Genomic DNA, 13,651 nt, shown 5'->3' with positions numbered 1-13,651 from the left:
CTATATTTCTTTTTAGCCTGGAGTTAAGGAGTGGAATATAATTTTATTCTAAATCATTTCATTGGTAGTGGAAAAATTCTGAATTAAAGGTGCATTATTATTAATATTAGAATGCAATGTATCTATCACCTTCAGACTATCATGTCTAACAGATAGCTAATGTTGAAATCAGCTCAGCTTGTCGTAATCAGCACTGTTAGGTAAAGTCTGCACTGTCAGTTGTAATCAGCACTTCTAGTTCAAATCTGCACTGCTAGTTAAAATCAGCACTATTAGTTCAAATCTGCACCACTAGTTATAATCAGCCATGCTAGTTAAATTCTGCATTGTTAGTTATAATTGTAGGGGTGTAATGTTTTTGACCTGTCCGTCTGTGTGTCTGTCAAAACATCTTGTCCTCTGGATCTATTTATTGACCAATCTCCTTCAAACATTGGTGAATGATAGTAGGAAAAATATTTCAGATGTTATTGATTTTCATGGTCAAGAGGACCATTTAATTGGGAGAGGGACTTAAATTAGTGATTTAGAATTGTTGCTTGGATAGTGTCTTTATTTTTCTACATGTATTCTGTACTGCTAATTATAATCTTTTCTGCTAGATATAAGCTTTACTTATTACAAATATACAAATGAAACAGATGTTATACAAAATGCATTGAAAAGTGATTAGAATTGATTATTTTTGAGAACTGATGATTTAAATGAATTAAATGTTTACATAATGTTAGTAAATAATTGATCTGTACTTTGAAGGATATCAAAATCTGCTTCAGTTTTAATTCAACAATGAAATTGTATGGCTATAAATGATTGAATTTTTGATTCTGTCCTTTTTTGACCAGCTAGAGTATATAATCTGAAAATTATTTTATGTGGCCTAATCTGATGTTTTTCAATTTTGAATGATAACATTTTCAGCATTACAAGTCTCAATTCACCTAAATTTTAGAGAAATTGACAAATAAGCCATTTCATCTTAAGCTTTTTAATATGCTAGAGATCCATTGTTATCCCTTTCCCTCACATTTCTGGAATTGTTTATTCTGAATTTATATCCTTGCTAAGTTTAGGAAAGATAAACATGATTTAAATCAGTCCACTCTACTCTTCACTTTATAGGTGCCTGCTGAATGTTTACATCAAGACTCACAGAAAAAGGTTAGTTTTCTTACTGAATATTTATTTTGATAGTTAATATTATTCAAAGCTGCATTAGCTGTCATTTTTGTAAATTTTTGTTTCTGTTGAAATATGCCTTAACTTTGAATTATTTCTTCTAAATTGTACTTTTCCTGTATAATTTCATTTGATATCCACAAATAAAAAACATTAAATACATGAAATAGGTGTCTGTATATTTATTGTCTTGCAAGACAAAAAATTGACCTAGATAAATTGTATGCATGTGACTTCAGGTGACCTTAATCCGTGCATGTGCAGTAATGGTCGCTTCATTAATAACAAATCTGATTGCAAAGCGAAAGTGGTCATTCAATGGCTAGGAACACCAATGGACTCAAGCTGTAAAAGAAAAAAAATTGAATATAACACAAGGATCCTTTTGAAATTTACGTATTGTGATATAATGTGGCACAAATATGGTAATTATCTATTTGAAAACTAATCAAGATATAGATGAAATGAAATAAAAACAAGACACATGCTTACCTGTGTATCCGTTATTGTTATTTTTTTACCAAGGTTAAAGTATTTTTAACCCAGGTGAATGTTCTGTCGGCAGTCTTCGGAAGTGATGGCGAAAAATGATTAGATCAGAGCTATCGATCTCTGATTAAAAATACATTGTTTTCACAATATTCTGTAGGTATTATCGACATTTATTGCTTCAATTGCATTACTATAAACTTATTTCATTGAATCGGCAAAATTCAGTTGAATCAAAATTTGGCAGCTAATGCAGCTTTAAAGTTCTAGGTCTGGAAAAGTTTTACAGAGTCAGGGAGAATAAGTAAAGACTAAATATTTGAACTTAAAGTTAAGGAGGAAGACCTGGGGTAAGGGACATAACTGTTGAAATTAGTACAGTGAAACTTCTTCAAACCGGCCACCACTGGGACGAGAAAAAATGGCCGATTTTGTGAAAAATAGCCATGCATTCTAAGAGCAGTTTCCATTAATGTGTTCTATAAGCCTACACCTTGTCAGTTTGTTGGTCGAGACATGTATAATGCCAATTAAAAAACTTATGGCCTTTTATTACATTTCAAAGCTTGCATCATTTGTAAATGATTTGATTTTACAAACAGTACTGCCGACAAAATAATGTTCATGGTTATGAAAGAATATGTATTAAAGATCAAAGGGCTATTGATGGTAATTAATTATTTGTATTGTTTCCGTAAATTACTTATCAATCATTTACAGTTTTTTTGACACATTTATTACAGGTGAACAATAACCGGGCAGCCGGAATTGAGAGGTTGTTTTTATTTGATATATGTAACTAAAACTGTGAAAAACTGGTCGATGTACGGTTTTAAAGGGTGGCCGGTCTATAGAAGACAAAATGCACAGGTTTTAAGGTATATCGGCCGGGACTTTCAAAAATGAAGGGAAGACCGGTTTTCTGAGGGTCCAGTTTGGAGAAGTTTCACTGTAGTATGTTTGCATCATATTCAGTTTCATCTAAGCCTATTAAGCTTTTACTTGAAATAGAATGAAATAAATCCAAGTTACTTTAATGCTTAGATGAGATTGATGTAAAATGCTTTACACAAATGTTCCAATGATTTGCAAGAGTTGTGTGCCTTACCTGATGTCTACCTCCTTAAAATACTATACACTAGAAAAAGATAAGATATCTGGAATCAGTGATCCACCTGTAGCTGTTCATGGCTGTTATTGGCAAAAAATGACTGTACCCACTGGTAGAAAGAGTAGACCGGGCTTGATATTTTATAGATCCCAATAGGTTACCCTAAAAAATTTAAACTGAATAGACCAATCTGATTTAGTACTAATCTGATATATATATATATATATATATATATATTTTGACTGAAGATAGTAATGATATGGATATTGGAATAATTGATGATGCAAATCCTCTTGGATTGCTAGTTTTTGTATCATTTCTAATCAAATGATTTTTCAGTAACTTTGGTACTTCCCTTTAACACGTTAAGTGATGCTGTTCAATCACCTTTTTTTTTTAATTGATGTAAAACTTTGGAGACCACTAAATGGACCTGAAGATGGAGTTGTGCAACTTAATATGTATACAGGATTGGTGTATGAGTCATTTTGTTGATGTATATTTCTCAAACTGCTATGCGGATTTTGAATAACTTCTACATATATATACTTTAGAATACTGAACAAATGTATTCAACAAAATGCTAAGTGAGGCAGAACACTTTAGAAATACTGGAGAAAGATGGTCTGGTGATCACAGATATTCTCTGAAGTTTAAATTTTCCTTGTGGGAAAGGGCAGTAACTCCTTCCTGGTTATCAAAAAATACATCATTAATAAGATATTAGACTTTACCATGTGGGTTGAGCTAATTGTAGTTAAATCATGGATTTATTGATGATTATTACTGTCAATTTGTTATGGGTGATGTCCTCAAATGTATAAGACTTACTGGTAATTCCTAAAATACCTACTTCACATCCGCATTTTAAGTTCTTACGATGAAATTATGTATGTCATTTCCAACAGAAAAAATTTGAGCATTCATCTTTCAGACACATAAAGGATGTTACTGATGCTGTGTCCCTATTAAAATTATAATTTATTTTATGGTCCACATTACTATGTCATAGTTAAAGAATATTTTACTGAGTGTTTCTATAAATATCATCTGGAATGTACGATGGACTGACTATTAGACCGGCATTGTGATCTCTATCTAATACAGATTAAAAGATGTGAAAGTTGCATTGGAAGTAGTGAAAACTTGTTTGTCTAAGTGTAGTAGCAGGACTAACTGGATGATGTGTAGGAATTTAGTAACCAGCTTCCTTAAATTAAATAATATCACCTTTGATAAACAGAGACAGTCTTAAATAGTTGCTTAGACAAGTAAAGTGTACTTTCTCTTAATTATAGAACATGCTTAAAAAGTGCACATGTTTGGTGCTTCTTTATCTTGTATAATAATGTGAGATTTGTCACCAGGCAAATTAGATATCTAAAAGTCTCGGCCAGAGTACCTTTGGTTATTCATAAAAACTTTAAAGAAGACATAATTTGTTGTGCATGTCCCAATAAACAATCTGTCAGGTTTAATTGTGATAGAGTCATTAGCATTTCATTTGCTTAAAATGATAAATGTAAGCATAATTTATTTTTGTTAAGTATCAATCCATATAAAGTTCAGGAACAACCAATGGTAGAGGTTATTCAAGGTGAAGAGGAAAACCCATTTGAAAAAATTATGCTCTTTTATTCTAAATATACCATATTTTTATACAATGTATAACAATACACCTTTTTGCACACAGATCTATATTTTGGAGGAAACCTTTCGTCTATCTACTGAATCAACAAACTTTTGTCAAGTGTCAATTTTATAAACAATCTATATAATAGTATTATTACGTAAGGGTTTCCATACTGGCTCAGTTTTTGTTTCGAGGCTAGCCATATTTGACTGAGGGTAGTCGAAGTCCATTATTACTTGCAGAGGACCAATAACTCAGCCAATATGGAAAACCTTATGCAATTATACCTTTATTGACTAACTTGTCCAACAGGTCATATTGGCCTATGCTAATATGGATTTCGACAAGGTCAATATGATATATATATATGGTAAGAGCTGTGTTGGACAGCTAAATCCCTTTTTGGCACACTTTTGTATTTTGTATTGTACTGTCAGTTTTAATCATATTTAGGCTGATATTCGGATGTTAGTCAATAAACATAATTATTTTCCCAAAAGTACTACATTTGAATAACCAAATGACAAACTATGACTGGTTAATGTAGTGTGTAATGTTTAGAATAAAAAATAAAAGTGATTTTTGTGGGTTTTGTCATGCTTGAATCACATCCTGTCTGATATTTATAAAGATTGGTACTAAGTACATGTACCAAACAGTACTGTAGAACCAGACTATTTATCTCCAGTATAACCTTGTAATACCACACTATGATTAATGATCAAATTATATTTTATAGCAAAACTGAAATTTGATTGGCTTGTTTTCATACCAGTGTCAAATGTTTTCAAAATGTATCTTTACACTTATTCAACTTTAATATGTATCACATTTAATTATATTATGACCTTTGAAATAATCTGAATTTTATCTAAAGATGTACGTGTTTAACATAAATACATTTGTACAAGATTCACGAGTTTTGATAATAATCAGTTTGTTGTTGTTTTGGAAATTTGTTTAAGATACAGTGATCTGGTCTGGACTTGTTTACTATGTTGCAACAAGTTTAAAAATAAATTCTCCACTGTTAACAGTGGTGAATCAACTCCTTAGTGCCCTTTTCTCTAATGGGTCTTCGTATTATCAAACATGGACCACAAATTATTACTTGCTCAATTAGACATAAAAGCTTATCACCAATAATTTCGCATAGATAGATCCAAGGGGCCCGGCCTCAAAAAGTTTGGTTAAATCTATAGAAAACACTAGAGTTGGGCCTCCCCATTAGACCAGTCAGTGCCCCCACCATTTTGTCGGAAATTCTTGATTTTGCCAGAATTCACAATATTAAATTGTTATGCCTGATCACCATCCTAAAATGCTGATGAGAACTCATTGAGGGTGCAATTGAATACCACTATAAATACTGTTGATGAAAAAAACAGGAAAATTTAGAATATTTGTGACCTTGTTTGTTAATAAATAAATAAATGGAAGATAAGATTTTGGCATTCCCACAAGTTGTATTGTTTTCTATAAAGTGGAAGAAAGGAGTAGATTCATAAACATCAGTATCATTTTGTAAAAAAATCAACTTGTTTCCTGAAAGATACTATTTTCATATTAAAACTGACTCTTTGAATAATGGTTAATCTATTGCACCATAAAAATGTCAGATTGACATCATAAAGTATTATTTCTATTCAGTCTTTAGAGAGCTTGGTGGGGTGGTATTTAAAATCTAAAATTGGCCCACCAAAAATTTTTTCTGGTGTTGTGATGATACGAAAGGCCTAAATGTTGTATAGATATCTAGGAGTTATGTGTGTGCTCTACTTCTTATATAAAATGTCTGAGGAAATAAGCTTATTTTTCAACAATTTAGCTTTTATTTTCCAATTTTCCGTAATTTTCATTTTCAATTTATGTGCAATACATGCATGAAGTGCATTAAAACATCATTTGTAAGTTTCATATTTTATGGGGCTGATTGTGATCAATGATTATTGAAAGAGTAATCAAGGGAACCAAGATTCTAGCAGAAATCAAAAGAATGTAACCCAGAGCTAAAGACCAGACATGGAAAACCGACAATCACAACAAAGAACATAAAGTAACTAAAATAATGCATACAAAGAAACAAAAGTAAATGAGCAACTCAGACTCCTCTAAAAAATGGGAGCATGGACCAGGTGCACCGGTAGTGTAAGCCTCCTCAGCTTTTCAAGAAACACCTGCCAAGTTGCTCATAAAAAGTAAAGTCAGGGTAGAAAGGGTGAACCTAGCTATTTCACCTTTAATTAAGATTATAGACTATCCATGAAAGAAGATAGCTGATTCTACTGCCTTGTCGTCAGTTTTAAGGGTATGATATTTCAGGATGTTGTAAATTGTGTTTTGGGGTCTCTTATCTCCTTACTAGACTAGTATGTCATCTTACAAGTGTTAGTATTCTTACACACACACACTTCAATTAAAGTCCAAAGTTCAATTTTTAATATTAATTTACTGCTTCAATTTAGCACTGACAGTATTCATCTGACAAAGTAGGGCTTCCATGTTTATTTACTTATCTGTTTTGTTTTAATTTTGAAATACTGTGGAAAAAGCATATACATGTACCAGTTTTTGATGGAAGGGGGATAACTTAGATTTCAATTTATGACTGGAATATTTGTTATGCATAAAAATTTGTTTTCCCAAACATTAAATCTGCAGATGAGTATCGTGTCTTATGCAGCATTATACGAAATTTCTGGGTTGTGTCTGATATGATCAACTTGAGTAATCTGTAAGGTAGCATCCTAAATATGGACCATTTTGATGGAACCTAAAGAGGCAATGTTTGGGCATCACAAATTTAGTTATCTGTGGAAATTAAAGCTTAAATTTATATAAATACAGGGTTTTAGTTAATTGTTTTCCTGTAATTTAGTTCTTGTCATACATTAAATTTACTTGAAATTTGACATGTTGACTATGCATTTAAACACACAGTGTGTGCTCTTCATTCTGAATCTCTTCAGGTTTTAAGTTGAATGTGTAGGAATATGTTGACTAATACAAACCCCCATTTACCAGTAATTTGAACCAATCAAAATCGAAAAACATGTACCATAAAAATATAGCTTGATTCTATTAGATTTTTTTAGATAGTCAATGAACTTTATTCACAACCTTGGTAGGGACCTTTTCCAAATTTGAAAAAAAAAAAAACAGAACAAGATAGTTTTGTATACCTGTAATCATTTATATTTTTACTTCTGTTACTTTTTTAACAGTAAATATTTTGACATGATAATAAATTACTTAACATGGCTTTTGAAATGTTCTAACCTCATTTCATGGCCAGGCTTTGAATGATTTGATGATAAAATAAGAATACTTTCACCAAGGTTTATAGAAGGTATTTATAAGGTAGTTAGTGAACTTGTGCATATGGACATGAATTAATGGCCAGTACCAGTTTACCATGTATGTATTCTTAACTTCCTTTAGGCAACAAATCTGTTGTCTTCCGAGTCTTATTTAGAGTTTCCTTCACCTTTTCTAAGAGCAAAACACTGAAACATAGCATTTCTAGACATCAGTTCTGCATAATTTTCAATAATCAGAAGATTTACTGAATTTTTTAAAGTAGGTGTTTTGGAAAGATTATTGATATTTGATTTTTTTTTTATGTACCTTTTTCAGAATTTTAATACAGTTGTTATATAAAGATAAACAGAATTTTTTTCAGCTCTTGTTTCCACACAGAAGGGCCATTGTTAGAAACTAAGGAAAATTGTGAGCATGAAATATTAGTAGAAGTTTTTTTTTTTTTCAAATTACTAATCAAATGTGGATTCTAATGAAAATGTGAGGCAAATTTATTCTAATTTTGCTTCATTTGACATGTTTAGCCTAGATTGAAAGGTTAAAAGTAGCTAGTGACCTTGTGTGAACTTCATCCACTTGGGTTGACAATACAGTTTGTTTAGTCTTCTTTAATCCTTTATTGTTTAAGTGGTTGGTAAGGTTTTAAAATTGTGCATGGTGGTGTTTTCTTATTTTACTTTATACACTTACATTTTTGTATTATGAAGTGACAGAACACTATTATAATCTTGGTACTCTTGTTATTAAGAGCTACTTTCATAATGTTTTGACTAATTGGATGAACACAGGTTGAGAACATATGATAGTTAATCATATCAGCTGAGTGAAGGCAGTGTTCCAAAAAATACAGGATTCCATTCTTATTTTTGGGGGTGGTTTATTGATGTGATGTGGATTTGGCTAACATGTTGGATGTATTTTTTTTAGTCAGGTTGTAATGTTGAGTTCAAAGTTTGTGGAAGAATAATTCAAATTTAAGGAATGACTATAAATACAAGTCATGTACTGTGAGTAATGCATGTAATACACAAATGCCAGGCCTATAAAGTCAATATTTCATGTCCATGAAAATCACTGTACTTGTGATCTATTTAAAGGTATCAGCAGAAAGTAAAAAAAAAAATCTTGTAATCTTTAGATAGAAAAAAAATCTTCATTCTATTACTTCCTATGAACATATTTTCTGTAGATCACTCAATTACAAATTTTAATGCTTATATAATTTTGCATTATCTCCCTTTTTATGAAAAATGTATAATCAGTTTTATAAATTATTAGGTCATAAAATTAAACAATAGTTTAATGAATAGATCACCAACTGTGTGTTAAGAGTTTAATCCCCCCCTTAAATTTATTGTTTGATTTAAAACATTCAGTTGTCAATTTGGTTTACGTCAATGGTTGCCCTTGGGCAGTGTGGATTACTGTGAGATAAAAGACAAAAAATATTTTATTGTTCTTACTCTTTTATTTTCCTTTGCTTGTTTGACCATTTATTTACTGTAAACACTATTTAATTAAGTACCTTTCAAAGTCTAAACACATTGTCACAAACTGTCATAGTCCTTTAAATAGACTTCACCTCAGAGTAACCACATAAAAACAGCGAGTCATCCTAAGTACACGTGGTTGTAATAGAAAAAAAAGAATTCATTGTTGGAAAAGGAAATTTTTATGTGAAAATGGTCAAGATAACATTTGATCTGCCTCCCGAAGGGTAAGGAAATTACTGTTAATGTATTGATTTTTAATTCCACATGTATATTTAACAGTTTGATCTGTCAAGTTCAGTTGTTTTCAATACTCCATTTGTTAATGTGTATATTGGGAACATCTGTTTTAGCTTACTTTATTGATTTCACTATTTAGACCCAAGAAGAATTCAAACCACAAACTAATCATGAATAGTCTTTTTATCTGTGGAACAGGTACAGTTCAGTTTTAATGCTTTGAGTTTAAAATTGTTGATTGTGCAATGACTAGATCCTGTTGGAAACAATATATATATAAATGTATATATATACAATACTTGTGGCTGGAAAAAGGGGGAGGGGCATTAAATATGATCAAAGAAACCCATTCCCCAAACAGGACCCCTGTAAATGTTAGTCTGTTCATTCATTCTTCTGTCTTTCACACTTATGGAGAAAAGTAATCAGTTCTTGGTTAATCCCAGAAATAGATTAATTAATAAAAATTGAACATTCATCTGAAGAAATGTTATTGGTGTGGTTATGTGGGAGAAAATCTTTTGAAAAGTTTATCTAAGATGTCACTGTCATATTAATGAGTTATATAGTCTTGGGTGGGTCCATAGAATTTGGAGAGGGGGTTCCAGAAAAAAAGGAAGGGTTCCTGGTTATTGTTTGCTCATTTAGCCCAAATTTTGTGTAAGATTAAAAAAATTTTCAACAAAAGGGGGATCCAATCCCTGAATCTGCCACTGATAGTTTTATTCCTAAGTTAATCGTTTTTTTTTTGGTAGGATAGATATATTTGACAACTGTCCTAGTACCCATACATATTAATTATTGGATGTGGTGGACAATTTGTGTTTGCCCTATTTAAGCTTAAAATGATCAGTATATTAAAGCTGATTAAACCTGTGACAGAAATAAATAATTTACCAAATACATCCCAGAAATCTTACATTTCTAAATTTTTTGTTGAATTTGTTGGAATCTACCTTTCTATCTAATCTTTACATGAAACTATATTCTATAGACATTAAAGTCAATGAGATAAATCAGGTAAATCATAACATTGAATAGTATTATAGTTATAGGGGTTATTGTTGTATAACTGAATAGTTACATTCATGTTGAAATTATGATTAAAGTTAATCCAGTAACATTGTCCGTTTTTTGGGTCATAACTTGGGAAACCAATAGAAAATGTCAAAATCATAAGTTTAGATCTTCCTTTCATAAGCTTATAAGCATAATTTTATTATTTTCTTTCTGTTCACTGTTTGAATTGTCCAGGAAAGATTGATAATTATCATAGCTTTACTGTCATCTTTGAGTTTTAATTGTCCAGGAAAGATTGGTAATTATCATAAGTTAGGTGTCATAATTGAGTTTGGATTGTCCAGGAAAGATTGATAATTATCATAGGTTAGTATAAGTTATGCATTTTTGGTGACATTGTTGACTGGGATAATATCTCAGATGTGAAACTGTCCTCAGATAAACGGCATTAACTAGAGTTGGAAAAAAAAAAATCATGCATGTAAATTGATTTGAAAAGTAAATGATATCTACAATGTGACTGTACTGGTGATATATAGTAGGTGTATTTAGTTATAGTAGTGGACAACATCTGGAGGGAAATTTTTTACAACTCATTTCATCCATTTAAAGCCTATTAGGTTTTTGTTGAAATGAAAATATATCGTAACTGTTACAAGTGGTGTGTTTAAGGGGTTGAAAAATGGTATGAATACCATTTCTGTTCAATTCTATAAAGTACATGTAGTTCCCTTGCAATGAAATTCAAATTGACATGTAAATCTTGATTGGCAAGTATATGTCATACAGAGACAGAGACGAGAAGAAAATAAGGAAGTTTATCAACGAGGAAATATTTTGCCTACTGTTTCCTCAATATCCTCAATGCATGTATAGCAATGGATGATATTGGGGTAAAATTTTGTAGCTTGTATCCTTAAAGTAAGATTTCTAATTTAGTACATGATTTTTTTGTTGTGCATGTTTACCAGTTTGTAGTTCGGTTTAAATAGTACCGCATGTATGACACAAGTTAATAACATATCAATGACCCAGAAAATTAGTGCATCTGCTAACATGTTAAAAGAATGGTATGTACTTAGGATGGACTTTTGTAACATTGCTTGTAAATTGACCATTCAGAAATAACAGTGGATTAGTAAGGACTTGTAGGATGACAGGGTCGTCTACTGCTCTGAACTCTGAATTAGCCTTTACTTATTTCTTTACTCCCTTCATGACCACTACAGGTTTGTTTTTCTTCACATTATGAAATAATTACTTGTTTTAGAAGTCTGGATCCTAGTATTATGGTTGCATTTGTGTATTATAGAAAAAAATAATTGGAAAGAGTTAGTAACCTAAACATAATTGTAAGTAATGAAGAATGCCAATAACTAACAAGTGCATGGAACTTTTTCTGTACACTACATAAATCTCTAAGTGTTTATGAGACAAGTAATTAATCTGAGTAATCTGAGGCCATCTGAGCTATTGCCATCACTTGGCGTCCATTGTTGTCGTTAACAATTGTACAAAACTCTTCTCCTCTGAAACCACTTGACTGATTAGAACTAAACTTGGTATAAATGATCCTTGGGGTTTCCTGCATAGAACTAATGTGGGGATTTTTGATTTGTCAAAAACATGGCCACCGTTACTAAAAATAGAACATAGGGGTCAGACAGTAGTTTTTCACATATATCTCCAAAACCGTTAGGTTTAGCTAAATTCTGACTGGGTAAAAGTTTTCAGCATGATGAGATCTATCTCTCAATCAAGTTTTGGTTTTAATCCGTTAGGTCATGTTAGAGTTATTGTCCTTTTTCAACGATTTTTGCCTGTTTTAATGTTATTTCTTTCAAAAATCTTCTCTTACACTACTTGACCAATTGAAACCAAACTTGGTATGAATGTTCCTTGTGATATCCTGCATAGAACTGATGTGGAGATTTTTGATCCATCAAAAAACATGGCCCCCATTACTAAAAATAGAACATAGGAACATAGGGGCCAGACAGTAGTTTTTCGCATATATCTCAAAACCATTAGGTTCTGCTGGGATTAAAGTTGTCAGGCGACTCCTTGTAAGAGTTATTGCCCTTGAAAGATGAAATTTTGTTTTTTTTTATGGTTTCCAGCCAATATCTTGAAACCTATAATAGATAGAAAGAAACTTTTAATTGCTGAAATGATCCTTATGATAAGTCCTACCAATGTCTTTTTGAGTCAAAATTGTTTGACATCTCCTTGTTAAATTTATTACCCTTTAAAGACAAACTTTAACCAGGTTAGCAATTCAGGCTCCTTGGAGCCACTTGTTCAGATTTTACATGATTCTTACAAAGGCAGCTACTTGAATAGGTATTAATGATTCTACCTCAATGCTTTTCTGATCAGTTCCAATTATTTTTTGTCACATGACTTTCAATGGTCTTTGTTTGTATTGATATGCATGAGTGAGTAACTTGTATCAAGGTTGTAATGTTATGGATTTCCATAAATGATGAATTGTTTTAAAAAAAAAAGTAAAAATTAGAAAGTAAATATTATAAAAGACATCAAAATCATAAGTAAGAGCTATCTTATTCATAGACCTTAGGACTGATTTGACTTTGGTAAGAGCATTTTCTATTTACTGACATATATTTATATTGATGTGGTATATTGATTGAAAATTTTGATTCAAGTTGCGTATTTGATTTTTGTCTCATTATATAATCATTGAGGAACATTTGTTTGTGTATATCTAATCTGTTTTTTCAAAACACATCTTTTGGAAACTACAAGATAGATTGCAATAAGCAAATTTATTTTTTGCGGTTTCTGATTTTCATGGAGTCTGTAAAGTGAACATATTGTCAGATTTCCAAAAAGGTCAGTGTTAATCAGTTTTATAGGTTCTATTTTTAACAGTTTTCTGTCCACCATGAAAATAGTGAAAATTACTTTGTTTACAGTACTTCCGTACTTTTGAGAATTTTATAATTTGGTTCTACTTTGAAAAAATTGAAAATGTTTGCAGTGGTTTTCTAGTATTATTGAGCAGTCTTAAACATTTATATATCCATTATTTTACAGTTAAATATTGTAAAATGTCAACCCAGTGTTTTAAAACTCAAAAATGCTTTTGGGAATTCAACTGCCTTTTCTTCATGGAGAAAAGCTCCCCCTTATTTTTCATTGTAT

The 13,651-nt window shown here is 31.2% G+C and overlaps 1 protein-coding gene across 11 annotated transcripts in view; it reads left to right on the top strand.

Moving 5' to 3' along the window:
* Positions 1–13,651, top strand: part of LOC148628824 (solute carrier family 4 member 11-like) — a 60,704-nt gene that overhangs the window by 9,024 nt on the left and 38,029 nt on the right. For 2 of the 11 annotated variants that reach the window (XM_088595215.1, XM_088595198.1), the window contains exon 1: positions 9,303–9,450. In XM_088595215.1, coding sequence (XP_088451341.1) covers positions 9,416–9,450 — 35 coding nt within the window. In that variant the 5' untranslated portion in view covers positions 9,303–9,415. Of the gene's footprint in view, positions 1–16; positions 90–1,122; positions 1,162–8,514; positions 8,741–9,302; positions 9,451–9,566; positions 9,662–11,277; positions 11,405–13,196; positions 13,340–13,651 lie in introns of those variants that run through there. The other 9 variants (XM_088595237.1, XM_088595231.1, XM_088595225.1 and 6 more) reach the window with 9 other exon arrangements.

Source organism: Perna viridis, chromosome 1, assembly GCF_037379345.1.
Source record: "Perna viridis isolate PV_CMFRI_1.1 ecotype Kerala chromosome 1, ASM3737934v1, whole genome shotgun sequence".
NCBI lineage: Eukaryota > Metazoa > Mollusca > Bivalvia > Mytilida > Mytilidae > Perna > Perna viridis.
The sequence above is the reverse complement of the archived record's forward strand: the minus strand, read 5'-3'. Positions and strand labels throughout refer to the sequence as shown.